This window comes from Lampris incognitus, chromosome 18 (genome assembly GCF_029633865.1).
Source record: "Lampris incognitus isolate fLamInc1 chromosome 18, fLamInc1.hap2, whole genome shotgun sequence".
Lineage (NCBI taxonomy): Eukaryota > Metazoa > Chordata > Actinopteri > Lampriformes > Lampridae > Lampris > Lampris incognitus.
The window spans coordinates 36,038,145-36,065,735 of record NC_079228.1 but is presented as its reverse complement, the minus strand read 5'-3'; the positions used below and the strand labels follow the sequence as shown (position 1 = coordinate 36,065,735).

General features: G+C 46.6%; 1 protein-coding gene across 2 annotated transcripts; it reads right to left on the bottom strand.

Annotated features, from left to right (window-relative positions):
- Positions 1–205: 205 nt before the first annotated feature.
- mindy1 (MINDY lysine 48 deubiquitinase 1) lies at positions 206–25,184 on the bottom strand. 2 transcript variants are annotated; one of them, XM_056298333.1, is made up of 12 exons: positions 24,887–25,184; positions 23,057–24,501; positions 22,403–22,663; positions 22,005–22,165; positions 15,661–15,718; positions 13,665–13,729; positions 11,123–11,281; positions 10,314–10,416; positions 10,083–10,225; positions 3,351–3,557; positions 2,757–2,954; positions 206–1,481 (listed from the first exon to the last, which is right to left on the bottom strand). In XM_056298333.1, exons 2-12 carry the CDS (start codon positions 23,403–23,405, stop codon positions 1,407–1,409), a joined length of 1,779 nt encoding a protein of 592 aa, XP_056154308.1. In that variant the 5' UTR covers positions 23,406–24,501; positions 24,887–25,184; the 3' UTR covers positions 206–1,406. The 2 variants fall into 2 exon arrangements, with proteins under 2 accessions (XP_056154308.1, XP_056154310.1); XM_056298335.1 differs by having other exon boundaries at positions 22,005–22,162.
- Positions 25,185–27,591: the final 2,407 nt, after the last annotated feature.

Below are 27,591 nucleotides of genomic sequence, written 5' to 3'. Positions count from 1 at the left end.
GGTCATGGTTATCCAAAGGAATTAAATCGAGTGCAACTGGACTTGGTATATATCCGTGAAGACGTTTCGCCTCTCATCCAAGAGGCTTCCTCAGTTCGTGCCTTTCTGACTAGACCACGCTATTCTTGTCCAGACTAGCTTGGTCTAGTCAGAAAGGCACGAACTGAGGAAGCCTCTTGGATGAGAGGCGAAACGTCTTCACGGATATATACCAAGTCCAGTTGCACTCGATGCAATTCCTTTGGACACAGGGATGCGAGTGAGCGTCTGGTCTGTCTGCTTGTCTCTAAACCACAGAACTCTCGGTTGTCAGTCTGTCTGTCTGTCAGTCTGTCTGTGACAACAGCCAGCCGACCTTCTCCTTCATCCAACAGCATGACAGTAGACATGACTGACTTTCCAAAATGTCCAGATACAAAAAAAATCTTAACCAGAGTCCAGACCCTATTATAATCACCCTGTGCAGTAAGATGATGACACTTTGACACAACGCAGTACGACAACACAGTTTGAAAACTACCTCGCACACCTCCGCTAGGCAATGTGCTAACTTCAGTCCTCGATCGACAGATTAACACTTTTTACAGGCGGGATCCTTGAGAGTTCACACACATTAAACAAATTAGATTCAGGTATTAATACTTCCCTCCAAATGGACATCTAAGGTGTTAAAAGAGAAAAGAAAAGGGAAAAGTCACTTTCTCAGACCTGGACTGAGTGTGAACCAGTCCTCAGCAGCCTTTCACGCCTTTTGGCTTTCACGGAGATGAAAACCAAGTAACCCCGTCCAGCCAGACTCTTAAAACGCCGCAGTCAGAGGGTCGGTTTTAAAAGCGGTCTTTACACATTTTCAACATCCACATTTTTCTAGCCCTTCATCATTTAACAGGAGTCCGACAACTGTTTAACAAACGGCCTCCAACATTTTGTACAATTCCCAAATTTAAAGACCTGGAAATGATCAAATGTCCTTTTCACCCTTCCCCAGATTCTCCACATCTTCATGGAACCAGACGTAGAGGTATCCTGTCTGTCTGTCTGTCTGTATGTATGTATCTGCCTGTCTGCATCCCTTTCTGTCTGTCTGTTGGCGGAGGTAGAGGTTTGTCTGTCAATCTCTCTGTTAATATTGAAGGGTTTGAAGACTGTTACCATGAGCACTGTACAGCTACAACTTTAAAAAGCACCGGGGTTTGGCATTAAGCTTGCTGGCTGGGTTTGGCCCTTAAGAGTGTGTGTGTGTGTGTGTGTGTGTGTAACCATTTGATATATAGGATCAAATTAACCACATCCTATTAAAAAAAGAGCTTGGCGGTGCGTCCCTGGTGCAGACGGGGGGGGGGGGTGTTGGGGCGCATTGAGCCTGGCAGAGACAGGAGGAAGAGGAGGAGGAAGAGAGGGGGAGGCTATAGGAGAACACAATCGGAGTCCTTCTCCCTTCTTCTGGTTCCTCCCTGCTGGCCCGATGCCTGACCTCTGACCTGGAAGTACAACCACACACGGTAGAGGACAACAGGAAGAGATGAGACTGTGAGAAGTGTTGCAGCACTGCTGCGCAGCTCAACAACACAACTGCAGTACAACAACACACAGTACATTTACACTGTGTAGTATGTGGAGTTTGTGCGCAGGAGAAATGCTCAGATATAAATAAACTTCATTAGCAAGAATTTCCGAGTCTGCACCTGATGACTAGCTATACACAAACATCCCATGATGCATTGCCACTGTGTTATGTTTCTCAGCTGTTGTTCAGTATGATGGACGACCAAATCAATTTACACATAAAGATTTACGTGTTAATGATTTCAGAGTTCAACAATTTTAATGGATTCCATGCAAAAAAATTGGTCATTTAGTCTGTTAGTTTATCAGTATAACGTCCATATTTACAGAGTTGCTTCCACCGAATATTCCCTTCTAAATATTTCGGAGAAATTATTAAATGGATGGTAAAATAATCTTCATTTCACATCACTTATCTGGCTGTCTGGTAATTATGAATAATAAATCAAGGAGGACTGCACAAGGACTTAACACTTCTAATACATCTTCTTTCATAAAAACCATATAATGCAGGGCGTCCGGGTAGCGTAGCGGTCTATTCCGTTGCCTACCAACACAGGGATCGCCGGTTTGAATCCCCGTGTTACCTCCGGCTTGGTCGGGCGTCCCTACAGACACAATTGGCTGTGTCTGCGGGTGGAAAGCCGGATGTGGGTATGTGTCCTGGTCGCTGCACTAGTGCCTCCTCTGGTCGGTCGGGGTGCCTGTCCGGGGGGAGGGGGAACTGGGGGAAAATAGTGTGACCCTCCCAACACGCACTATGTCCCCCTGGTGAACCTCCTCACTGTCAGGTGAAAAGAAGCAGCTGGCGACTCCACATGTATCGGACGAGGCATGTGGTAGTCTGCAGCCCTCCCAGGATGGGCAGAGGGGGTGGAGCAGCGACCGGGACGGCTTGGAAGAGTGGGGTAATTGGCTGGATACAATTGGGGGAAAAAAAGGGGCAAAATCCAAAGGAAAAAAAAAAAACCCATCCCACTGCCATCCTCTGGCATGAGCTGTTGGTCTCTTCTATGGCGTTATGAGGATGAATGAAAGAAGGTGTGTTAGAAAGGTGGAGTCTGTGTGCGGTCGGTCCTCCTTGTTCAGTCATCACACTATCACAAACACTGTCTGGCAAGTTACACCAACAAGCTGACCGTCTACTGTCTTTCAGGGAAGTATGTGTGTATGTGTGTGTTCAGTGTTACCTGTTGTGTTGTTTGCTGGGGTCCCTGGTGTTGTTGCTGCTGTAGTTGTTGTTGTTGTTGCTGCTGTAGTTGTTGTTGTTGTTGTTGTTGCTGTTGTTGGTATTCTTCCTGTTGCAGCTGTCTGGCCAACTCCAGATCACTGAGGGGCCCCGGGACCCCACCCTGCTGCTGCTGGAGGGACATCGCTACCAGGAAGTCCTAGAGGACACCCACACACACACACACACACACACACACACACACACACACACACACACACACACACACACACACACACACACACACACAGTTGCTGCCTCAACAGGCACATATTTGCTAGAGCTGGGTGATATTGACAAAACTGAATATGATCTTTCTGACTGAATACCTCCCCAATGTGGTGGTATTTAGTGGATGACTAGTGGCTCTTTCATAAGACATTGACACAACAGAACATGATGATAATGATCATTAGTAATGTGGATATGATGACCAAGTGGGTGGAGACATTCATTGTTCATTTCACTAAAACAGTGGAATAAGTTCAGAAAATGGTCTCACTTTACTGTAATGTACCACAAACACACACAGGCACACACCCACACACACACACACCTGGTCTATCTGTCTCTGCTGCTCCTGGCTGGTTGGTTGCAGGGTGGTGCTGGGTGCTGGCAGGCCGGTGGCCCGCTGAGGAGGGTGACAGAGTCTGAATTCAGAGTCACAGAAGTTCCCGTCTCCCTCCACGTTATGGAGAGACTCCCACACCAAACCCTCCTCCTGCAGGAAGCCCTGGTCTGTCACCAGCAGGTACAGATGTCCCTGAGAGACAGACAGGTCAGACAGACAGACAGGTAAATACACAGAGACATACAGCTAGACAGAGGAACAGAAAGTGAGAGGAACAAATAGGGACAGAAGGACACAGACAGACACATAGAGACATCCAGACAGACAGATATAGATGGACAGACAGCTAAAGACTTGTAGCCAACTAATTTCTATTTTCCACATTCTATCAGAGCAAACTGATATAATTCTGCTTGTTTCGCTTTTGTTTTTTTTAAGACTACAATTATAGCTTCCACATGTATTCAGCTCTATTCAATTGAAGGAATATTCTACTCAGGAACCAAGCTAACGGCTGTAGCCTAACGGATCACTAAATTATTCTACTGTTATAATCTGAACTCAGCAGGTTTAAGAACTGTTATGTCACTTTTTTCCTTTATAGATACATTTAAATGACCCAGAATACAATGAAGAATTCTCATTATATGTAGAAACAATGTAGCAACTGTTTAATAAAGAAACAATTAATGCTGTGACGAATGCAAATGATATCACAGCTGGAGTGCTTTGACGAGCCATGGTTCACTTCTTTAAAGAATAGGTCCTATCTGAGCATGATAGATTAAACAGAAAGACAGACAGAGAGAGAGAGACACAGACAGACAGACAGGACAGTAGGGATGGGTACCGAAACCCGGTATTAAAAATGACACCGGTGCTCAATTATTAAAAACCGTGGTATTGATAAACTCCGACGTTAACGCTTCTGCTATCTGTATTGGGGAAACTAAGAAAATAATTTCCCTATTTATTTATAGGCTACTTAAACTTTATCTTGCACCTTTTTTCCTCACCAACTCTGTTTCCAATTTGCAATAAGATTAAGACATTTGTCCATGATGCATTTACGCTATTCCCAATCCAGAACACAAGGCAAGGCAAATTTATTTTCATAGCATATTTCAGGATCAAGGTGCTTTACACAAAAGGCATTAAGAAAAGCAACATAATGCCATAAAAAGACATTTAAAAACAGATAAAAAGAGTAAAAGTTACAGTGAAGTGTAAAGATGAAAATCAAAACCTTCAAATTTTATTTAATCGTCGGCAGCAGGAAACAGGAAGTCTTCAGCCTTGATTTAAAAGAACAGTGTTACCTCTGGCTTGGTCGGGCGTCCCTACAGACACAATTGGCCGTGTCTGCGGATGGGAAGCCGGATGTGAGTATGTGTCCTGGTCTCTGTACTAGCGCCTCCTCTGGTCGGTCGGGGCACCTGTTCGGGGGGGGAGGGGAAACTGGGGGGAATAGCGTAATCCTTCCACGTGCTACGCCCCCCCGGTGAAACTCCTCACTGCCAGGAGACAAGAAGCGGCTGGTGACTCCACAGCCAGGAGGAGGCATGTGGTAGTCTGCAGCCCCCCCCCCAGATCGGCAGACGGTGTGGAGCAGTGACCGGGACAGCTCGAAAGAGTCGGGTAATTGGCCAGGTATAATTGGGGAAAGGGGGGGGGGTGCGGGAAAGAACTGAGAGTTGCAGCAGACCTGCAGTTTTCAGGGAGTTCGTTCCAAATATGTGGTGCATAAAAACTGAAAGCTGCCTCTCTATGTTTAGTTTTGACTCTGGGTACAGAAAGCAGACCTGTCCCAGACCATCTGAGAGGTCTGGATGATTCATAGTGTAGCAGAAGATCAGAAATTTATTTTGGCCCTAAACTATACAGTGCTTTATAAACCAAGAACAGAGTTTCAAGGAAGCCAGTGTAGCAACCTCAGAACCGGAGTGACGTGATCCATTCTTTTGGTCTTGGTAAGGACCTGAGGAGCAGCGTTCTGAATCAGCTGCAGCTGTTTGATCGATTTTTCAGAAAGACCTGCAAAGACACCGTTACAGTAGTTGAGTTGACTGAAGATAAATGCATGAACAAGTTTTTCCGAATCCTGCTGAGACATAAATCCTTTAATTCTTGATATATTCTTCAGGTGATAGCAGGGTGACTGGGGTGGCACGGTAGCGCAGTGGTTAGCACGGTCACCTCACAGCGAGAAGGTCCTTGGTTCGAGCCCTGGGGTTGTCCAACCTTGAGGGTCGTCCCGGGTCGTCCTCTGTGTGGAGTTTGCATGTTCTCCCCGTGTCTGCGTGGGTTTCCTCCGGGTGCTCCAGTTTCCTCCCACAGTCCAAAGACATATAGGTCAGGTGAATCAGCCGTACTAAATTGTCCCTAGGTGTGAATGTGTCGGCCCTGGTATGGACTGGTGGGCTGTCCAGAGTGTCTCCCCGCCTGCTGCCCAATGACTGCTGGGATAGGCTCCAGCATCCCGCGACCCGAATTGGGATAAGTGGCTTGGATAATGGATGGATGGACGACACAGTTCTTCAGTTCCTCTGTCCTGGGGGGTTGTCAGCGTGGATGTTTAAATCACCAGCGATAACTACACTGTCAATGTCAGTGCAGATTACAGACAGCAGTTCAGTTAAGTCATCCAAAAAAATTGCATTGTAGCCTATAGATATTTAGAAATACAACTCGAGAAGAAGAATTCAACTGAGGTGCCACATATTAAAAAGAAGCAAAACTTCCATAAGATAGCTTCTTGCATTGGAGTGAATCACTAAACAAAACGGCAACTCTACCTCCTTTCTCATGCTGTCTGGTTACACTCACACAACTGAAGTTGGCAGGGGTTGACTCAATAAGAACAGTTGCACTGTTGTCTTGGTCTAACCAAGTTTCAGTTACAAACATAAAATTGAGATTGTGCTTGATGATAAAAGCATTGATTAAAAATGTTTTTCCTGCCAAAGACCTGGTGTTTAGTAATGCTAAATTTAGTGTGTCAAGAGTATTATCTGCAATTTCTTCTGCGGCAGACTGTGGGTGCTGGCATACAACTGGAGTCAGAGTAGATAAAGCAGCTTTGAGTACACTTTGTTCCTCCTGAAGCTGGTCAAAACAGGAATTACAAACCTTGGAGTTTCTCCTCGCTGTCTGGGGTGGGCTGTATCAGCAGCAGTGGGTCCATACCCAGTAAGCAGAGGGAGACATGAGCTGAAGGGTGGGGGTGGGGGGGGGGCTAGTCGGTCCTAGTAGTCAGCATACCCTGTAATGCTGACTGCAGGGAGATTGTCCTTGGTTCGTTTGAATAAGCGGGAACTTTTGGTGCCACGTAATATCTCGTCAATCCCCTTTATCTGCATCCTTAGTTTGTGTGAGATATCTCTGAGAGGGGGGGGGGGGCTGGGAATGATCCATGGTGTTGTCCTTGTTTTCCTGGGTAGAAAATATTGTTCTACTTTTCCCAGATTCCCAGATTTCCCCATCCATTCTGAAACAGTTTCGTTGCTCCCAGAACAAGTTGACGTTGTCAATGAAGTTCTGTTTTGGAGCAGTGCTTGGAGAGGAAAGCCAGATATTTAACGCCAGCAAGCAGCGGAAACATTCAATTCCTTTCCCTATAGTGGGGATTGGACCTGACACAAATATCTGAGCTGGGACTTTTTAACAGCTCCGGGCCATGTGTCATTCCAGGACAGGTGTCATTTGTTCCAACATGCACAATAAATGTGTCCGTACCCGGATGGTCGAATAACACTCGTGGCAGTGTTTGGACCATGTAGCTAACCATAGCATTCGGTAGACAGACAGTTTTCAAAACTTTGCTTTTGACATCTCTTATTATATGGTCACCTACCAACAGAGCTGTCTTTGGTTTGATGCATGGTTAACTTCTTTTTCGAATGTCTGGTGCATGTTCAGCTGTGATGCTGTCTTTTTTTGATGATGTGACATTGGCTTTAGCGGCTATTGATCGGTTGTTTACCACTAGGTGCCGCTGAGACGCTCCTCAAGGGCTTAGCTGTATCACGGGCCATGGCTGCACGGGTCTCGGCGTTAGCTTCTGAGCTAGTGGTGCTAATGCTAGCTGTGGTATTACCATTGTGCTCACTGACAGCTCATCAAGAATAATAAACCTGTTCTCCAGCCGAACCTCTGGTGAGACATTAGTGGAACTGTGCTTGTTGTGTCTGACGCTTCTTTTACCTCGAACATCTGTCCAGAGCCCAAGGTTTGACACTGCGGCGGTAGAACAGGTCTTTGGTCTGGCTCATGGCACATATCCAGATCCGATGTGGTGTCGGTCTCAAGCGAGTTCGGGCCAGACCAGGGAATAGTGTCCGCATAGTCATCATTGTGAGGTTAATTATGTCCAAAAGCCGCTTCGCAATGCGCTTCATGTCCCTGGTTCTGATCGTCAGCCAGTTCCGGGACATCAGCTTGGGAAGCAGCAAACAGAGTGTCAATAAGTTTTTCATCCTCTTGCATTTGGTAGAGCATAGAGATTCTTTATTCGAGCTCTGGGATTTTCTGGCTGAGTGTGGCATAGCTGGTGCATTCAGTGGAGGGGGAAGAGAGGGGGAGGCATTTTTTCCAAAGCAAAACAACGTCTCCAGCGGTCCAATTTCTGAGAGCATAAATCTGGTTTATGCATTCTTCCAACTTTCCCTAAATAGGATCATTTCAGGTCTCTCCTATTGTACTGTCACAATGTACGCTAGATAGGACCACTCTTTGCTGTTATTTCAGGTCTCGCCTATTGTACTGTCACAGCTTTCTTCAACTTGATCCTGTCAAGCTGTTCCCTGACATTTAATTGACATTAATCATTATTTCATTCGTCAATTGGTCTTCACCACTAAGTAAATGTCACTACCTTCAGACGTCTTTCTGTCAGACATCTATTGAAGCCTCAGTCTAGTTGACATATTCCAGTACCTCAAACGTTAATTTATCCACATTAATTCCTCATATTCCAAGACCAGAAGTGAAAACAATCTCCACCAAGAAAAGCCAGTCTGGTTCCCAAAGGCAGCGAGACTCGCTGTGTTTCAGCCTCGCAGCTGTGGACAGTCTCTTCTCTCCAAAGAGATGAAATCTGAAAACTCCATGAAAACCATGGTCACTTTCACAAATAATCTAGTTGTTAAGTACCGCTCATGGAGAAGCAGCAAAAAGTAACAAAAAAGTAGGAAAACGTGGCGGAAAGCCAAGAGCAAAGCAGCGAGCAAGAGCAAAAGCATCTGCACTGTTGCATGGGTGTAATTCAGAAGAGAGATCTCTCTCAGAGCCGAAGGGCAGGGCCAGCTGTCTGTCTCTCTCGCACACACACACACAGAACCTGCTCTTAGTGACAATGGCGGAGAGAGAACTAAACGGTCGAAAGTCTGGTTACACTTCACTAGAGTCGATGCTGACAATGCTCATTGCCACAAGTGCAATCAGAACCAGAGGGGAGGAGTTGGAACAGGTTGTGACCAGGGTGTGATGGGTCTGCAGTGATGTTGCCTGCCCGTTTCCTGAGTCTGGAGGTGTATAAGTCTTAAATGGAGGGCAGGTTGGCACCAATGATTTTCTCTGCAGACCCAACTGTCCGTTGTAGGCTGTCCCTGTCCTGTTTGGTGGCCGATCCAAACCGGACAGTGATGGATGTGCAGAGGACAGACTGGGTTATTAGAGAGTAGAACTGAATCAGCAGTTGCTGAGGCAGGTTGAATTTCCTGAGCTGGCAGAGAAAGTACATCCTCTGCTGAGCCTTTTGATGACTGTGTCTATGTTGGAGGCCCACCCTAGGTCCTGGGAGATTGTGGAACTCAGAAATCTGTAGGTTTTCACTGCAGACACCATTCTGTTGAGTATGGTGGTGGTGGTGGTGGTGGGGGGGGGGTAGTGTTGGGGGACTCCTCCTGAAGTCCACTATCATCTCCACTGTTTTGAGCGTGTTCAGCTCCAGGTTGTTATGGCCGCACCAGGGGTCAGCTGATCAACCTCCCATCTAGATGCCATCCGGATAAGGCCAATGATGGTTGTGTCGTCTACAAACTTCAGGAGTTTAACAGACGGGTCACCTGAGGTGCAGTCATTTGTGTAGCGGGAGAAGAAGAGGGGAGAGCACACATCCTCGGGGGGTGTCAATGCTAATTGTCCAGGTGCTGGATGTGATTTTCCCCAGCCTCACCAGCTGCCTCCTGTCTGTCAGGAAGTTTTTAATCCACTAGGAGATGGTGGCTGGTACAGTGAGCCGGGTGAGTTTGGGGTGGAGGATATCTGGGACAATCGTGTTGAACGCAACAAGTCTTTTGCATGTAAGGGCAGAAACACAAGCAATCTTTCGAGACATCTGACGAAAGTGCATCAAATACAGGTGGAGAAATACAGTTTTCGACTGCCTAGCCCTAGCTCATAGTTCATCTCTCGTTGCTCCATCCGCCTCAGGTATGCCATGTATGCGAGCAGCCCAGAGCCCACACGGAGCTAATTAAATTATACAAACATGGGTTAATGATGAAAAGTAACGCTCTGTCTCGACATGAGAAAATAAAGCAATGTTATTTCTATTTTTAATTTTTTTTCTCTCATAAAAAAATAACAAAAAGAACCGATAAGAGTACCGTTAAAGTACCAGATCGATAAGCAGTATCGGTAGGAGTAGTAGTACCATTAAAATCTTAACGATACCCATCCCTACAGACAGACAGATAGAGAGAATGGTGTGGGTACCTTGTGTTTAATCATGGTACTGAAGTGATTGTTTCTGAAGAAGACAGAGATCTCTCCTTCTTTGGCTGTGGTGTTGAGTTCACACAGACCGTGGTACGACAACTGGGTAGCCGTGGACTCCAGAAACTGCTCTGCTACCAGACCTGACAACACACACACCATCATAAGGTGTACATTCACTGACCGCAGGGAACAGATCATAAGGTGATGTGTGTGTGTGTGTGTGTGCACCTTCGCTGACTCGGCTGCTGTCTGTTGAGTGTTTGTAGTCGATGATTTTCTCTACCAGCTGGTTGTAGCTCAGTTTTCCTATAGCCGCTGCCATCTCTGGACTCTGGAGAACCACACACACACATATACACACACATTTATTTTTCCAATGACATCAGAGCAGTCCAATAGTGCTTGACACTTGATAGTAGTGGTGATATTTGTATTTTTTCATTGACACTTGTACATGTTTATCAGGTTGTGTACATGTTTATCAGGTTGTGTATGGGGTCCCAGCATATGTTCGTTTTGAACATGAAAATGAATTGAGGTAAGATGTTTGTTTTCACGCTTTCTGAGACTTGGGGTCAAAGGTCACATGAAGTGGGCAGGTGTCATAGGCGCAGATCAGGCTGCTAATGAGGAGTGGGTGGTACAACACGGAGCAATAACATCATGACTTCACTCCCATGATGCTGCAGAAGCATTTTAACTGTTAGATTCTGGCTGTCCTATATGTTTAATGTATGTCACACTGTGCAATAGAAACATCTTGATAAAAATTCCTTGTCACACTGCACAGGTGCAAGTGAATCTACCGACATTTAAAATGGTCTCGCAGGAAAAACATGTCGCTACTTTAATACGCAGGTGTTTTGCCTCGAGAAAACCCCAAAAAGAAGAGACAACGTGGGTTCTCCAGAGTAAGCCTGAAGTGCAGTAACAGCTCCAGATCCTCCTCACACAACCGCCAGCACACAGGTACTGTAGACCAGCAGACGACATTCACCGGTTCAACAGCAATACACACGCATGCATGCACGCAGTACCTGTGGGTCGACCAGCCAGCCGTGGTACAGCGGGATGTCCAGCAGGTCAAAAACTATACACTCTGGTGTGTACTCAAAGTCTGTAACTCCCGTGAACCTCACGTTGACGTCCAGTCCTGTAGACAGCTTAGGAAGGACTGCCATGGCATCGCTCATGTTCTGGAGACACACACACACACACACACACACACACACACACACACACACACACAAGAATATAGGTGCCAGTATCAAAACAGCACAGCAAGGGGCGGAGCCTCATCTTAGAGACCCCGCCCACTGGAGCAAACTTCCTGTCTTTATCGGGGAATCGGAGATGATGTCAGTGTTTACAGTCATTTATTCAACACAGCTCCCAAAAGGGATGCACTGATATAGATACACGGCCTGGACACCAGGCTAAAATGGAGCATCACTAACAGATTTTACCCAAGACTAAGATCTGATACCAAATGAACACGCTGTAACGTGATTTTTAAAATTTTAATTTTATTTTTTATTTTGAGATACTTTACTGATCCCCATGGGGACATTATGCTCTGCATTTAACCCATCCTTGCTTTGTAGCTAGGAGCAGTGGACAGCCGCCATGCAGCACCCGTGGACCAACTCCAGTTCGTCTTGCCATGCCTTGCTCAGGGGCATACACACAGGAGTACTAACCCTAACATGCATGTCTATGTCTTTTTTTATGGTGGGGAAAACCGGAGCACCCGGCGAAAACCCACCGCAGACACGGGGAGAACATGCAAACTCCACACAGAGGACGACCTGGGATGACCCCCAAGGTTGGACAACCCCAGGATTCGAACCCAGGACCTTCTTGATGTGAGGCGACAGCGTTAACCACTGGGTCACCGTGCCACCCAATTCATTGATTCACTGCACTTTTGGCACTTACAAGCCTGGATTTCTTTAACGGTGGAAGAAACAGATTCTGTCTCGATTATTTTGCCCATCAACCTCAAACTAATGGTCTCAATCTGCACCGTTCAGAAACAGTGATGGGTCAGGTTGGTACTCGTATTGGACAATACTGGAGGATTCATACTCAGCACTGACAGTAAAAAAGACCATTTGTCTTTCTGCAGTGTGTCGATCTCTCAGCTCTGCAGTACAACACACTGTTGTTTCCGGCTGAACACACACATACACACAGAGCTCTGGCTGTGTGAAATATGTTTTGTGTCTCATGTTTAATAGAAGTACCTTGAATTTCATCATCTGTTCATTTATGATGAAACTTTTGTTAAAATCTTTTTAGAATTCAAACTGTGTGCTGTGTGACATCACCACTGATGAGGTCACAGCTTTGTGCGTTGAGTCACACTGTTGCTACGATAACAGGAGGCGGGGATGATGTCATGTTTCCCAAACAGAGGAGTCGCTGGTAATCCTCTGGGTCCAAGGTCACCACAGTGTAGGAGGTGACATTACTACGGTGACTCTGAGCTAAGGTGACACTGATGCTGGATGTGCACACACACACACACACACACACACACACACACACACACACACACACACACACACACACAGCGTCCAGCTGCAGAAGCCATTCCGCTTCCGGTGTTGGAAGATGGCGGCACGAATTCACATTTGCGGCGGCCTCACCCAGTACCATCCATGCAGTGTCTTTGTCCACGTCTGCATCTAAGTTTTGTCTTCGTTTGATGGCTGGGAGAGCTGGCGCTGGATCAGCTGGGAGAGCGGGGCAGGCTATGCTAACTGCTAACCCATGCAGACCGGCAGTTCCGATAACATCGAATGCAGTCTGGTGACGGCCTCACATGGTGTTGACTGTGGTGTTTTGATGTCGTTATGAGGAGTGCGGGGAAGTGTGTCGAGGGTGTCTGGCTGGGAGAGCTGGCGCTGGATCGGCTGGGAGAGCTTGTTCTGCTTTGTCCGGTGGGCCCGGGGACCACGGCCCCTGCCTGGAGCTGCGCCCGCGGAGGAAACGCCAAGGGCGGTCTGACAGGATGCGGAAGTGAGGCAGGCTAAGCTAACTGCTAACCCATGCAGACCGGCGGTTCCGACAGTCATCCTGGCTGGCGTTTGTTCCCTTGGACAGTGATTTTCTTTGTGTGTTTAGTTTGGATATATGCGTTAGTTTGGATATGTGTGTTCTTGTAGTTTTTGGATGTGTTTTTGTCTTTGTGTTCCACTGCTGTTGGCTGGGGGAAATGGCCTTTCGTTTCATTTCATGTACACAAGTGCATGAAGTGTTCCTGATTCCTGATGGTCCACAAAGATCTTACAAGCATGAACAGGATCTCATTGTTGAAAGGTATGGATCAGCAAGGGGGGACCAAAAGAGTTTCCAAGGCATGAGATGAACCATGGAACACAGTGAAGACAACCATCAACAAGTGGAGAAAATACGGCACAACAGTGACATCACCAAGAACAGGAAGTCCCTCCACAATTGACGAGAAGACAAGGAGAAACCTTGTGAACTGTGTGTTTACGGATCATCTGAGATGTGAACACGTGCACATACACAACGTGCACATACGTGTGTGTGTGTGTGTGTCTGTGTTACCTGTTGGAAATTCAGTTCCATTCCATCTGTCTTTTCTCTGGGTGAAACGGACAACACACATTCTCCTGTAGAAGACACCAACACACAGAGTGAATACAGACGATGGTGATCATCTTACCGACTGACTTGTCAGTATGTTTTTAGTTGCAGACTTTAGGAGCTAGTCTTCTGAAACAACTCAGCTTCCTCACTTAAAGGCCAACTTAAATGACCCAGAGTAGGACGAGGAATTCTTATATGTAGGGAAAAATTTGCTTTTTAAGCGGCAACCCACACTGGCATGTGGTACGCAGAAACAAAATCAACATCAGCACTCTTCTTCTGAACTCAAAACGTACAGGTTTCGGTTCACAGCAGGGCAGAAAAATCACCAGCAGCAGCAGCAGCAGGCTTCAAATTTGGACATTTAAGTTTGTCTCCTTCATCAACACGGTTCAAACTGTTAACCTGAGTTCAGATCTTTACCTTCTGTAATCTATCAGTACCAAACCAGCAGGTCTTGTCTGGGGAGACGGGACCGTGCTCTCTGACATCAGGTTAGATCTGTTTGTGACAGGCGAGAGGATCCTGAGAGACGTCCTACGTATTTTGGTGTTGACTGTGAACTGGGTGTGTGCCAGTTACAATGTCAGATAAACATCCAGGAGGTTCTGGGTGTCCGGCTGGCGTGGCGGTCTATTCCGTTGCCTACCAACACCGGGATCACCGGTTTGAATCCCCCTTGTTACCTCCGGCTTGTTCGGGCGTCCCTACAGACACAACTGGCCGTGTCTGCAGGTGGGAAGTCGGATAGGGGTATATGTCCTGGTCGCAGCACTAGCGCCTCCTCTGGTCAGTCGGGGCGCCTGTTCAGGGAGAAGGGGGAACTGGGGGGAATAGCGTGATCCTCCCAAGCGCTACGTCCCCCTGGTGAAACCCCTCACTGTCAGGTGAAAAGAAGCGGCTGGCGACTCCACATGTATCAGAGGAGGCATGTGGTAGTCTGCAGCTCTCCCCGGGTTGGCAGAGGGGACGGGGCAGAGACCGGGACGGCTCAGAAGAGTGGGGTAATTGGGAAGAAAAAGGGGGAGGGGGGAATCCAAAAACAAAAAAAACATTCAAAGATTTGAAGACACTTTTAAATGCCAATTTAGAAGGAGGTTTAAGACGGATGAGATTAATGAGGACACAGACCTGTGGGGCTGGACTGACTTCAAACCCAATAAACTAAGCAACAACAAAAAAATACAAATCTAAAGACTTCCATCCATCCATCCATCCATTATCCGAACCACTTATCCTGCTCTCAATGTCGCGGGGATGCTGGAGCCTATCCCAGCAGTCACTGGGCAGCATGCGGTGAGACACCCTGGACAGGCTGCCAGGCCACCACACAGGGCCGACACACACACACACACACACGCACACACACACACACACACACACACACACACATTCATACCTAGGGACAATTTAGTACAGCCAATTCACCTGACCTACATGTCTTTGGATTGTGGGAGGAAACCAGAGCCCCCGGAGGAAACCCACACAGACACGAGGAGAACATGCAAACTCCACACAGAGGACGACCCGGGACGACCCCCAAGGTTGGACTACCCCGGGGCTCGAACCCAGGACCTTCTTGCTGTGACACTGCACCACCAATCTAAAGACTTCTTCATCTGAATTCAAGCTTTAGGACGCACTACTTGGTCATTTCTCAGCTCTTTTGCAGGCCTTGAGTTTTTACACACAGACCAAATAACTTTGTGAGACATTAATGTGACAGATCTGTGTCCTGTGACCTTCTCCAGAATGAGCTTTGAAGCAAGCAGGTGGTGGCTGGACCTTCACTGTCCGGTACCAAGGTCCTTTCCAACAGCTGCGATGACAGAAACACCGAGTTCTCCCTTTACGCCACACTGTCCAAAACCACACTTTATGATTTACCGACTTACTTCATTGATTTATGTTTTCACTGTAAGCTGCTTGTGTGCGAGACAAGAGGTCGTCTTACCCAGGTGAGCCATCAGGTCCTCGGTGGTGACGACCTCGGTCTGAGCGGGCAGCTTCGCCTGCAGACACACAGTCACACCCGTTGACAGACAGGTAAATACGATGGAAACAGACAGTAATGACCACATCCATCCAGGCTGCTGTGACCTTTATAACCAGTCAGTAGCTTTCAGCAAAGTCAAGTTTGTTTGTTTTGGATAACCATCTAACTGACGTGTACACTCACAGAATAAATATGACGTAATGAAAAAGAAGTCGTCTATTTCAGTTGATTTAACTGACTAATGGTAGTCTACTGTCTTCTATTGTACGTTAATAAAATATGAGCTGCTTCGGTCAGGGATTGTAAAATAGACTGTAGGTCACAGTATCCCGGCTTAGCCTCGTCTAAACCACATTTTTAATAACAGTAAAATGAAAGTAAGTCAGGACACTTTAGACTATCTGGTGATTTCTAAGGAGCATTTTTTGGAGCAGAGGTTTCATCATTCAGAGAGTAAGTAGAAATGTAATTAACATTTCATCATCAAGATTTCCTTAATCATCCTGGATTTAAAATGGTTTTTATTTGCTTGCATTCCCCATCTATGAAAGACTCGAAATTATCATTTTATGTGGATGGATTATTTAAAAAGTGTAAGAATAGGAATGATTCCCTCTGTTGACTTTTGATCAGTATAAGCAACTTCCACTGTATTCAGAACTGGTCTGAGGACACGCAAGGACACCGACATCTGAAAGTAGTAAAACCCTGCAACAAAAAACACTTTACTCACCAAAGATTCATCAATAAAACAATGAAATAAAATCCAGATGAGCTCAAGAATGGATTACATGACCAAATCAAGTACTAAAATAACACCGCCACAGAAGGCGGACAATGTTTAATTCTCCGTGGAGGCGTTTCAGAAAACCTCCACCACAGAAAATCTTTCAAAAATTCGGTCTCCGGCTTGGTCGGGCGTCCCTACAGACACAATTGGCCGTGTCTGCGAGTGGGAAGCCGCATGTGGCCATGTGTCCTGGTCGCTGCACTGACGCCTCCTCTGGTCAGTCAAAACTCCTCACCGTCAGGTGGAAAGAAGCGGCTGGCGACTCCACATGTATCGGAGGAGGCATGTGGTAGTCTGCAGCCCTCCCCGGATTGGCACGGAGGGTGGAGCAGCGACCGGGGTGACTCGGAGGAGTGGGGTAACTGGCCAAGTACAATTGGGGAGAAAAGGGAAAAAAGAATCTTTCAGTCTATCCACACAATATGATTGATTACTACAGATCCATCTGTGTTCACTTGGTCTGACGAAGAGGATGAAGAGCAGCACATGAAAGTGATTCAATATTCATAGTGACTCACTGACAGCCTCCACACACCCTCACGGTGTGCAGTTTAGGAGAAACACGACTGCTACTAAAGCAGCATGGCGTCAGCACTGTTCCCTCACGGTAAGAACGCCGTGGGTCCGTCAGTGGCCCACCTGTGTGGAATTCTGACGTTCCCGCGTGTTCACCTGGGTTTCCTCCCGCTGTCTTTACACCTGCATGTTAGGTGTTAGGTGAACCGAGTCTCTAAAGGGCCTGCTCCATTTCACAAGAACTAGCCCAAAGAGGAGCTAACACAAACTGGCACTGCTCTACCATTTTTGTTTCCACCGGCTGCATGGGAAGCAGCTACAGCTACAGTGACGACAGGAAAAGCGTACGACACCATCTAGGAGCGTCACAGCATCATCTCAGGCTGCGGATTAGAGCAACTTTGTTAGAAGAGTCACGGAAAACAAAGTGCTTTAGTTCATTTTGTTTCCTTTCTTGATAAACACCTCGTCATTCCTCCATGTTTTTCTCCGTTATCTCAGTGTCGGGATGTGTCATTCCTGGTTATTAGGGGGGGGGGGGATCGCATCTGTCGCACACAATGCAACCCTGGAACCTCTATTCACTCAGAAAAGCCTCCTCTACTCCCGCCTCCTTTACTTTTGGCTTATGGAATTGCCAATCGGCTGTAAATAAAATAGAATTTATCCAAGCACTTGCTAATCTGTCAGACATTCAGGCACTAGCGCTGACCAAAACCTGGATAGGTCCAGAAAACAATGTCACACCAGCCGCACTCTCTGTTGACTCTGCTTTCTCACACACACCCTGTTCTGCTGGGCGTGGAGGCAGTACAGGTGTCCTCAAATCCAAAGACTGGAAATGCAATAAGATTTCTCTGTTAAGCAACAACAACTCCTTTGAATACCGTGCAATCATGTTTATTGCTTCTATTAAGCTATTTGTGGTTGTCATACACCGCCCACCAGGGTGTCAGCTGGGGAACTTTGTAGTTGAACCAGACATGTTACTCTCAGCCCTTTCTGATGATGACACACCACTGATTGTCATGGGAGACATGAATATCCTTACTGACAAAACCCAAGCGACTGACTTCTTGTCTTTTCTGTCCTCTTTTGACCTCAGACACATCTCCACCCCTCCCACACACAAATCGAGCAATACTCTTGATCGGATTTTGACTCGGAACTGCTCCACAGCAAATCTAACTGTCACCCCTCTACATCTGTCAGACCACTTCTTTATTCAATTTATGGTCTCCTTACTCAAACATACTCACGTTCCTCCACAAAGGGTCTCCTTCTGCCAAAACTTCTGGTCCCTTACACTGACCCAGCATTCTTATGAGGTCTTGGCTTCCATGCGTCCTCATAATGAATTCTCTTCACTCCCTGTCAACAAGGCTACAGACACACTCTGTTCATCACTAGTCTCCACTCTTAACAGTCTCTGCCCTCTAGCATCCAAACCTGCTCATAATGCCCCCCCCACCCAGTCCATGGCTCACTCAGGTCATCAGAGAGCAAAGGGCGGGGCCCAGAGCAGCAGAGAGAAAATGACGTAAAACCAGAGTCCACTGACCTCAGTGACTATCAGTGTTTTCTAGCATCATTCTCTTCCAGCTTAAAAACAGTTAAGACCACTTACTGTCCGAACAACATCTGTGGCGCCACTGATGCTCGAACAATGTTTTTTGCTTTTAACTCACTCCTCAATACGCCTCCTCCTCCGACTTTGACTCTTCTCACTCCTGACATGTTCACCTCATACTTTACTGATAAGGTTTCTGCCATCAGTAACCAGTTCTCTGAGCCTGACCAACTCTGTCTGTCGCTGCCAGCTAACAGTGCCTCACTCACCTCCTTCTCCCCCCCTGACCGGAGAGAAAGTCTCCAAGCTTCTGCTGGACTCTCGTCCCACTAACTGTCTGCTGGACCCAATACTACCCAACCTCCTACAGACCATTTCCCCGCACTTAAATCCGCAGTCACACACATCATCAACTCCTCGCTTACAATGGGTGTGTTCCCCACCTCATTTAAGCAAGCTCAGGTCACCCTACTGCTCAAAAAACCTTCTCAACTCAGCCCAGGTTGAAAACTACAAACCGGTTTCACTCCTATCCGTTCTATCAAAAATACTTGCGTACACGGTCTTTAACCAAGTCTCTGAATTCCTTTCTGAGAACAATCTGTTTGATATGAATCAGTCTGGCTTTGAGCAGGGGTCACTCTACCAAGACTGCACTCCTGTCAGTAATAGAATCACTGTGTTTGGCTAGAGCTGCTGGTCAGTCCTCAGCTTTATTGCTGCTAGATCTGTCAGCTGCCTTTGACACGGTTAACCACCAAATCCTCCTCTCCACACTCACTGAGCTTGGTATCTCAGGATCTGCCCTCCGCTGGTTCATGTCCTACCTCTCGGGAAGATCTTTTTGAGTATCTTGGAGAGGAGAAGTGTCCAAACTGCACAGCTTATCTACAGGGGTACATCAAGGGCCAGTGCTCGGTCCCCCTCTCTTCTGAATATACACCACGTCACTTGGTGCAATCATCTGCTCCCACGGTTTCTCATACCATTGCTAAGCTGATGATACCCAGCTCTTCCTATCATTCCCGCCAGATGACCTCACAGTCTCAGCATGGATATCGTCATGCCTTGCTGATATCTCTGCATGGATGAAAGAACGCCACCTTAACCTATCTAAGACTGAGCTCCTTGTTATCCCAGCCAGTCCATCCTTACAACAGCAGATCAATATCCAGCTTGGATCAACCCAACTCATGTCCACAAAGTCTGCCCGAAACCTGGGTGTCATGATTGATGACCAACTAACCTTTAAGGTTCACGTGGCCTCAATTGCTCAGTCATGCCGACTTGCCCTGTACAGCATCAGGAAAATTATAGATCCTACCTGTCTGAGCATGCAGGCCAACTCCTGGTATTGCACCTTGTGTTATCACACATGTTACAGTGCAACTACTGCAACTCTTTACTGGCAGGTCTCCTCCCTACATGCACTTTCAAACCTCTGCAAATGATCCAGAACACGGTGGCATGTCTGGTTTTCAACCAACCCAAAACAGCACATGTCACTGCGCTGTTCATATCTCTCCACTAGCTCCCAGTTGCTGCCCGCATCAAATTCAAAACCTTGATGCTCGCTTACAAAACAGCAACAAAAACGGCTCCCGCCTACCTGAACACCCTCATTCAGGTCTACACTCAGTCCCGCTCACTACACTCTGCCAATGACAGGCACCTGGCACTTCCACCACGAGGCCCTAAGTCACTAGCCAGACTCTTCTCCTCTGTAGTTCCCCGGTGGTGGAATGAGTCACCAAACTCCATTTGATCCGCTGAGTCCCTCTCCAACTTTAAGAAGAAGCTAACAACCCAGGTCTTTCTCGAACACCTCTGCACCTGATGGTATTTAAAAAAAAAAAAACCCGCTTCTATGCACCCTATGTATTGCCATTGTGCACTGCCTGTTGACACCTATGTCCTATCGGACTTGAACCTAGTTTTTTGGCACTTACTTGCATTGTCACCTGCTGACTAGATCCTTACTTTTGTTGTATTAACTCTCAGATGTACATCGCTTTGGATAAAAGCGCCTGCTAAATGAAATTGTAACATTGTAATTCCACAGGAAATAGTTTAACACTGTATTTCTAGAGGAAATACTCAATTTCCCCTCGGGGATAAATAAAGTATTTTGATTCTGATTTCCCACTCAGTTAAACATAGGAAAAAAAAAAACAAGTTAGCCTCTATAACAAAGAAAGAAAGTTGAATCAGTTCAACTGGACACAACGTTTATTGAGAGAAATGTTTCATCACTCATCTAAATGACCTCTTCAGTCTAAACTGACTGCAGGTACCCCCACCCTTATAAACAATACAGTTGCATAACGACCGAAAAAAACAATCAGTTTCATATGCAAATATGGGCATGACCATTAAATAGCCATGTGTACTATTCACAGAGGATTTGGGAATGTTTGCAATCACACCATTGTAAGATGGTGACAGATGTACTCTTAGCCCCCCGCCCCAGTTCAGGGATGGTCATTCCCTCTTAACATAGATGGCCTCTTTAACTCCCCGTTCAAACCAGCATCCTCCCCATCAAGGATGTGCACATCCTCATCCTTGAAACAGTGGCCACTGGCCTGTAGATGGGTGTAGACTACGGAGTCCTGGCCTAACGCGTTAGCTCTTCTGTGTTGTGCTATCCTCTTGGCCAGTGTCTGTTTGGTTTTCCCTATGTACAAGCCACGGCAATCCTCCCAGCACTTAACAGCAACTCTATATTGCTCTGTTTGTGCCGGGGGACCTGATCCTTGGGGTGGACCAATTTCAGCATGTTTTGGGGTTTGAAAGCAACTGAGACGCGATGTTTGTAAAATACACATCTCAACTGTTCTGGCACTACCGCCACATATGCAATCACCACTGGTTTATGCTGAGACAGCTGTTGTCCTTCTCCTCCCTTCAATTGGCTGGTGCACTGTTTGGGCGTCTTCCTGGCTTTGACAAACGTCCAGTTAGGATAACCACACTTAACCAGGGCCTGTTTAATGTGAGATTTCTCCCCTTCCCCGGCTGCTGTGTCGGTGGGGACATTGTCAGCTTGGTGGTACAGCATCCTGATGACTCCTAGTTTGTGCTCCAGTGGATGACGAGAGTCAAACCTTAAATACTGATCAGTATGTGTTGGTTTACAGTAAACATCAACAATCCTCTGTGAATAGTATACATTACTGTTTAAACTCTAGTTAATGCTCACAGCAATTGCCATATGAAACTGATCGTTTTCGGTCGTTATGCCACTGTACTGTTTATAAGGGTGGGGATACCTGCGGTCAGTTGAGACTGAGGAGGTCACTTAGATGAGTGATGAAGCGTTTCCCTCAATATACTACGTTGTGTCCAGATGAACTGATTCAACTTTCTGTCTTTGATTTTCTTACCTCGATTATTGAGCATGCATAAAGACATTAGCCTCCATACCTTCCAGCGCAGGAAGAGTGTGTTCATGATGGCCAGTAGGGGGCAGGGTCCGTTCTCACTCTGAGTGATGATGGGGGTCTTCTTCTCCTTCCAATTGATCCATTTCACCAGGTAATATGCTGGCATGGATGGCTCCAGATCTGGAGCAGTGGTGCCTCCTGCTGAGGGGAAATAACTGCAGTCAGATGGGGAGGGGACAGCTGGGTGTCTGCGTGATGGCAGGACTGTCCTGCGTGGCTGATAACAGCAACTTGGGTCTCACAAAGGACCTTTTGTGTCTGTCTCACCATCACACTTCATTTCCGTCTCTCTGCTGTATTATCAAACAGTCTAAAACTGCCTACAGACAGACAGATAGGTAGGAGCACGAGGAGGAGAGGAAGTTCTAATAAATTCACCTGCTGTCACAGCAGCTCCTTGAGCATCCTCCTCTCTCAGACTGGGCACCTCCGTGGAAGGAGACCTGCCCTCAGCCCCGAGGGCGGAGTAGGAGGAGGACAGTCCCTCATCCACGTTCAGCGAGTTACCTGTCCCCATATTCCCATCTGACAGCTCCAGGCTGGGAATGGAGAAGGAGGCCGAGTCGGTGGACTGGCGCTGGTCATCAGAACCTCCTGCCGTTGCCACAGAGGAGCTCTCCTCGATCTCCAGATCCACACCTGACCACAGAAAACAAGGTCACAATATGAATGCTTGTGCAGCATTGCACCATTTATCTCCAAACAAAAACATTTCAGGCCTCAGGAAAAGGATGATTATCTTCCCCTAAACACTTATGTATTTCTGAAATTATAAAACAGGGTTTGAACAGGCTTCCCAGGCCCATCGAGTGAAGAAACTCAACAGATGTATAATGATTACACAAACATGGGATCCTGTTGTTTCTGGTTACACTCAGCGAAACCCTTTTTTTATTTTCTATGCCATCACATTTCCTCTTCTCCAAAAAAAACTGCAGACTGAAAATGGGAAACAATTATGTGTAAAAAACTGCCGAACGTGAAATATTTAATGAGAAAAAGAAAAGAGGTGATAATATTTTTCAGTATTACCTTCTTCCGTTGAGTCTCCTTGCTCAGTGCCCCGGCCCATGGCTCTGTCGGTCATGACATTGCTGAGCAGAGCTGAGAGAGACTCTTCTTCTACGGTGGAGGATGCTTCCGTTTCATTTTCTGATGACAGAGACAGAGGTTCAGGCGTGGGGGTTTCCTGTATTGGGACCCCGGCAGCGGGAGGACTGCTGGTGGTAGTGGGCAGTTTGTGACCTGGACTCTCAGTTGCCAAGCTTAGAGGTGCAGTTACGGCAAGGTCCTTCGAGATATTCTCCTCTAGACAAGACAGTTCTTCTTTTCCTGACATCATCAGATCTCCCCCAACTTGCTTGGTGTTGAAATCAGCCATGACTTGGTGTCGGACACTGCCTAGCTCAACACCTCACTCACCAGAGGGCTAAGTGACAAGGCAGGGATGTTTTTTAAATAAACTTCAAAAAAACCAAATCTATTGTCAAGGGCAGTTCAAAACACTAAATATACACAGTGCAAGAATACAAAAACAATTGCAACTGTAAAAAAAAAAACAACCTAATAGATAATGCAAATTTAACCCTTCATATCAAGTAAGACTGAGGGGTCCTCAACTGAAGTCAACAGTCATTAATTCAAATCACGAGATACAGACACAAAAAGCTGATCTGACGTATCTGGCAGTATCCCTCTAAAGCTAAACTAGGAAAGAGGAGGTCCCCTCAGCTGGTGCTCCGTTCTTTGTTGGCATTCCTGAGTGACAAGAGTTTCTTGATTTACTAAACACATACACAGGGGACAGCTAAAGCTGAAGCCACAACATGGCCGCCTGACAACCTCACTGATCCACGTTTTTGCTGTTAGTCAGCACACTAATCTTAAAGCCCGCCTGCCCTCTGATGCAGGGATGAGGGTTTCAAATAACAAAGACTACTATCTCTTTGTAGTCACGGCACATGGCGTAGACAGCTGAACACTGTAAATGATTTCTCTAGAATAACTATATATTTTTTTTCTCTCCAAATAACCTCCTGAATACACAATATTACTATACACAAACCAAAAAGCTCCTGTTTGAAGATATGACAAGCCTTTAATCTACCAACTGCTACGCTTCCTGGTCAAATTGGTTTGGACAGCCTGTTCTGAGGCCGCAACAACATAGAGGGCCTCTTCTGTTGTTTAAGGGAGAATCTGGGCCTATTTGCAAGTGGGGCTACAGCACAAGCTGGGCTTTCTCTCCTAATGCCAGGCAGCAGACTATAGGATGACAGAGAACACGTTTGTTTGAGGGGTGAAGTCTTTTCCAAAGGGACAAGTGGGCTGGTGTTGGCCAGGCTTGCCCCTTGCCGTCTGTCAGCTGGAATGACGAAGCCTGGTGGATTCTCAGGACAGGTCTCTAGTTTTTGTCTCCCCTCTGGCAGAAATCCATACCAACCATAGCAACTCCTTATACCTATCAGATATCAGATCTGCAGGGAAAGGAAAAACAAAGACAACGCTGTCATCTATTACTGTGCACAATAATCTAAAAGGCATCAACAGTAAAAAAACAAAAAACAACTTTTGACTAAACAAGAGGGCGTAGAAGAAGAGTGCGCTACGTCATTCCGTAAACAAAGGAAGGAAGACGACCACGGCGGCTCATCAAGAACTCAGCCTAAGTTACCGTCTGAGTGCACGGGTCACTTTGTAAGCCGGCGTGTGTCACTCTCCCCCCCCCCCCCCAACTCAAAGACGCTTTCGGGGGGGTCGGTGCAGCAACAATCGGGACTTATAAGGCAGCAGCGTTGGCTTAAGCTCGGTCCAAAAGCCCTCTCAAGAAGCAACAATCCCCCCCCCCCCCCGGTGACTCACCGTGTGCCGTTAGGAGACCTGCCAGCGGCGCCGCGAGCGCGCACCACGTGACCGGACCCAGCTAACCAGCGGACGGCTAGCCTCCCAGCTAGCATCGACGACTCAGCCGTCCGTTTGTTCCACAAAGAAGAGAAATAAAATAACCCTATCGGCCGGGTTTTTTTTGCTTGTTTGTTTTTTACGCCTTGCGGCTGCGGAACCCTTCGCGCCGAAGCGAGATAAAGTCGGCTCAGAGACAGACTCGCCGGCTGTGCGCAAGTCTCCGCGGAGCGACGGGGCGGCACGGCTAGCTGTTTACATTCTGCGAGACGGCTCCTGGCCACGCCCACCCCACGACGGCGAAAACAGTTCCGGTAACGCCGCGTCCGGTCTGCACTTCCGCAGTGACGTCAGCTGACGGTGACGTTTTCCTTTTTCCTTTCCTTTTTTCTTTTTTTTCAGTTACAAACAGCGAGGCAATCGCCGCAATTAGAGAGCTCGCGTCAATTAGAATGACGCCACACCGCATGAGGCACGAAGCTTTATACACAAGCAATGCACAGGTAGTGTATTAAAAAATTTTTACAAATAAATTAAGCTGAATAAAACGTAAAATAACCACGAAATGAAAATATCCACATAGAAATATTGACTCAGCAATTATTAATTTTTCAGGCATTCCGTCGGTCGGATCGTTTTCTAGTATTGCATGAGATGCTGGGCAGGTTTTGAATTCATCCATTTCAGGCGGACTTCGCAGGGTTGAGCTTCATTTCTACCCAAGTGCCATGAAAGAACTGAACTCTGCTGACCAGCCCAGAGGCTGCAATAATACCCTGAAACTGTGCAATAACATCTGTACATTCCGTATGTGCAAAAAATAACATGCTGACTCGGGTTAGTGCGATACACAGACTTATTTATCTCGTGTAATAGATATTACACTTATTTTTACACTTACACATGTTGATTGTGCTGCAAATGTATGTCCATTTGTATTTTGACTATTTGTATATATATATATTTTTTTGAATTTTGTACCACTGGAGAGCTGCACTTAATTTCGTTGTACAGCTGTGCAATGGCAAATAAAGGCATTCATTCATTCATTCATTCATTCATACATTCATTCATTATAGTAGCATGTGAGAGTCGGTAGGGTCTTTCTAAATTTAGCCTAAACAATAAAGAATTTGGCTAGAATAAGTAGAACGTTGACCACTGGGTCTAATTTTTTGTCTTCTTTATAGAAAAAAACATAAATTTATTTTAAATATATAATTATAGATCTGTTATGAATATATAAAGACACCAAAAATAACGTTATGATCTATAATAGGCATGGCTGTGGTCTGCTGTTGAGCCATTCTCTGGGTTGTTTCCAGAGAGGCTGAGCAGGGGAGCAGGAAACAAAGAGATGCTCTGTTGTTTCGCTATCGTCTTTCCAGAAAACACATCCATTGTTCCCAGAGCCAAATCTTGACCTTACAAACAAACTGCAAGGGCAGAAATCATCCATTGCTTTGCAGCGTACCTCTTTGGTTTTGGGTGGAATTGGGTATTTAATAATAATACACACCAAAAGTGCTTCACATTTGAAGAGCTTTGTTCTCAGTTTAGCTACTGTTGCTTGGTCAAAAATATTCAAAACATTTCCACAAAACTGAGCAGGGTGTATAAGCCCTTTATTCTGAACCAAATCTTCATATCCGCAGAGGTTGCCTCTATCGGTGAGCACACCTAAAGCAGACTACACCCTTATCGATCCCTTCTTATAGAGGGCATCCGGAAAGTATTCGCACCCCTTCACTTCCCCACGTGTTGTGACGTTACAGCCTTATTCCAGGATGGATTACATCCCCTTTTCTCTCGTCACTCTACACACAATACACACAATACCCCGTAATGACAAAGCCAACAAGGTTTTGTAGAAATGTTTGCAAATTTCTACAAAAGTGTGAGTGAGTGAGTGAGTGAGTGAGTGAGTGAGTGAGTGAGTGAGTGGGCGAGTGAGTGGGTGGGTGGGTGGGTGAGTGAGTGAATGGGTGAGTGAGTGAGTGAATGGGTGAGTGAGTGAGTGAGTGAGTGAATGGGTGGGTGGGTGGGTGGGTGGGTGAGTGAGTGAGTGAGTGAGTGAGTGAATGGGTGGGTGGGTGAGTGAGTGAGTGAGTGAATGGGTGAGTGAGTGAGTGAGTGAGTGAGTGAGTGAGTGAGTGAGTGAATGGGTGGGTGGGTGAGTGGGTGAGTGAGTGAGTGAATGGGTGGGTGGGTGGGTGAGTGAGTCAGTGAGTGAGTCAGTGAGTGAGTGAGTGAGTGAGTGGGTGAGTAAGCGGGTGAGTGAGTAGGTGAGTGAGTAGGTGAGTGATTGGCTGGGTGGGTGAGTGAGTGGGTGAGTGAATGGGTGAGTGAGTGAGTGAGTGAGTGAGTGAGTGAGTGAGGGAATGGGTGAGTGAGTGAGTGAGTGAGTGAGTGAATAGGTGAGTGAGTGAGAGAGTGTGTGGGTGAGTGAGTGAATGGGTGAGTGAGTAGGTGAGTGAGTGCAGTATGGAAAGTGGGAGGGGGACACTGTGCTGGCTGCACATTGTTTCATATAGAGGAGGGTCCTGGATAATAACAATCAACTTTATTCATGCAGCGCTTTCCAACATGAAATGCACCTCGAGGTGCTTCACATTAGGAAGAAATAGAACAAACAGAAACAAGGAAAGAAAACGGAAACAATCACA

What these genes read in the sequence shown, in the direction of transcription:
- mindy1 (XM_056298333.1), bottom strand. Translation starts at nt 23,405, where the DNA reads ATGGCTGATTTCAACACCAAGCAAGTTGGGGGAGATCTGATGATGTCA. An exon ending in CACTCTTCCTGCGCTGGAAG is followed by an intron (nt 15,719 to 22,004) that starts GTATGGAGGCTA and finishes GTGTGTCTGCAG; the next exon opens with GCGAAGCTGCCCGCTCAGAC. An exon ending in CCCAGCAAACAACACAACAG is followed by an intron (nt 1,482 to 2,756) that starts GTAACACTGAAC and finishes TTGTACTTCCAG; the next exon opens with GTCAGAGGTCAGGCATCGGG.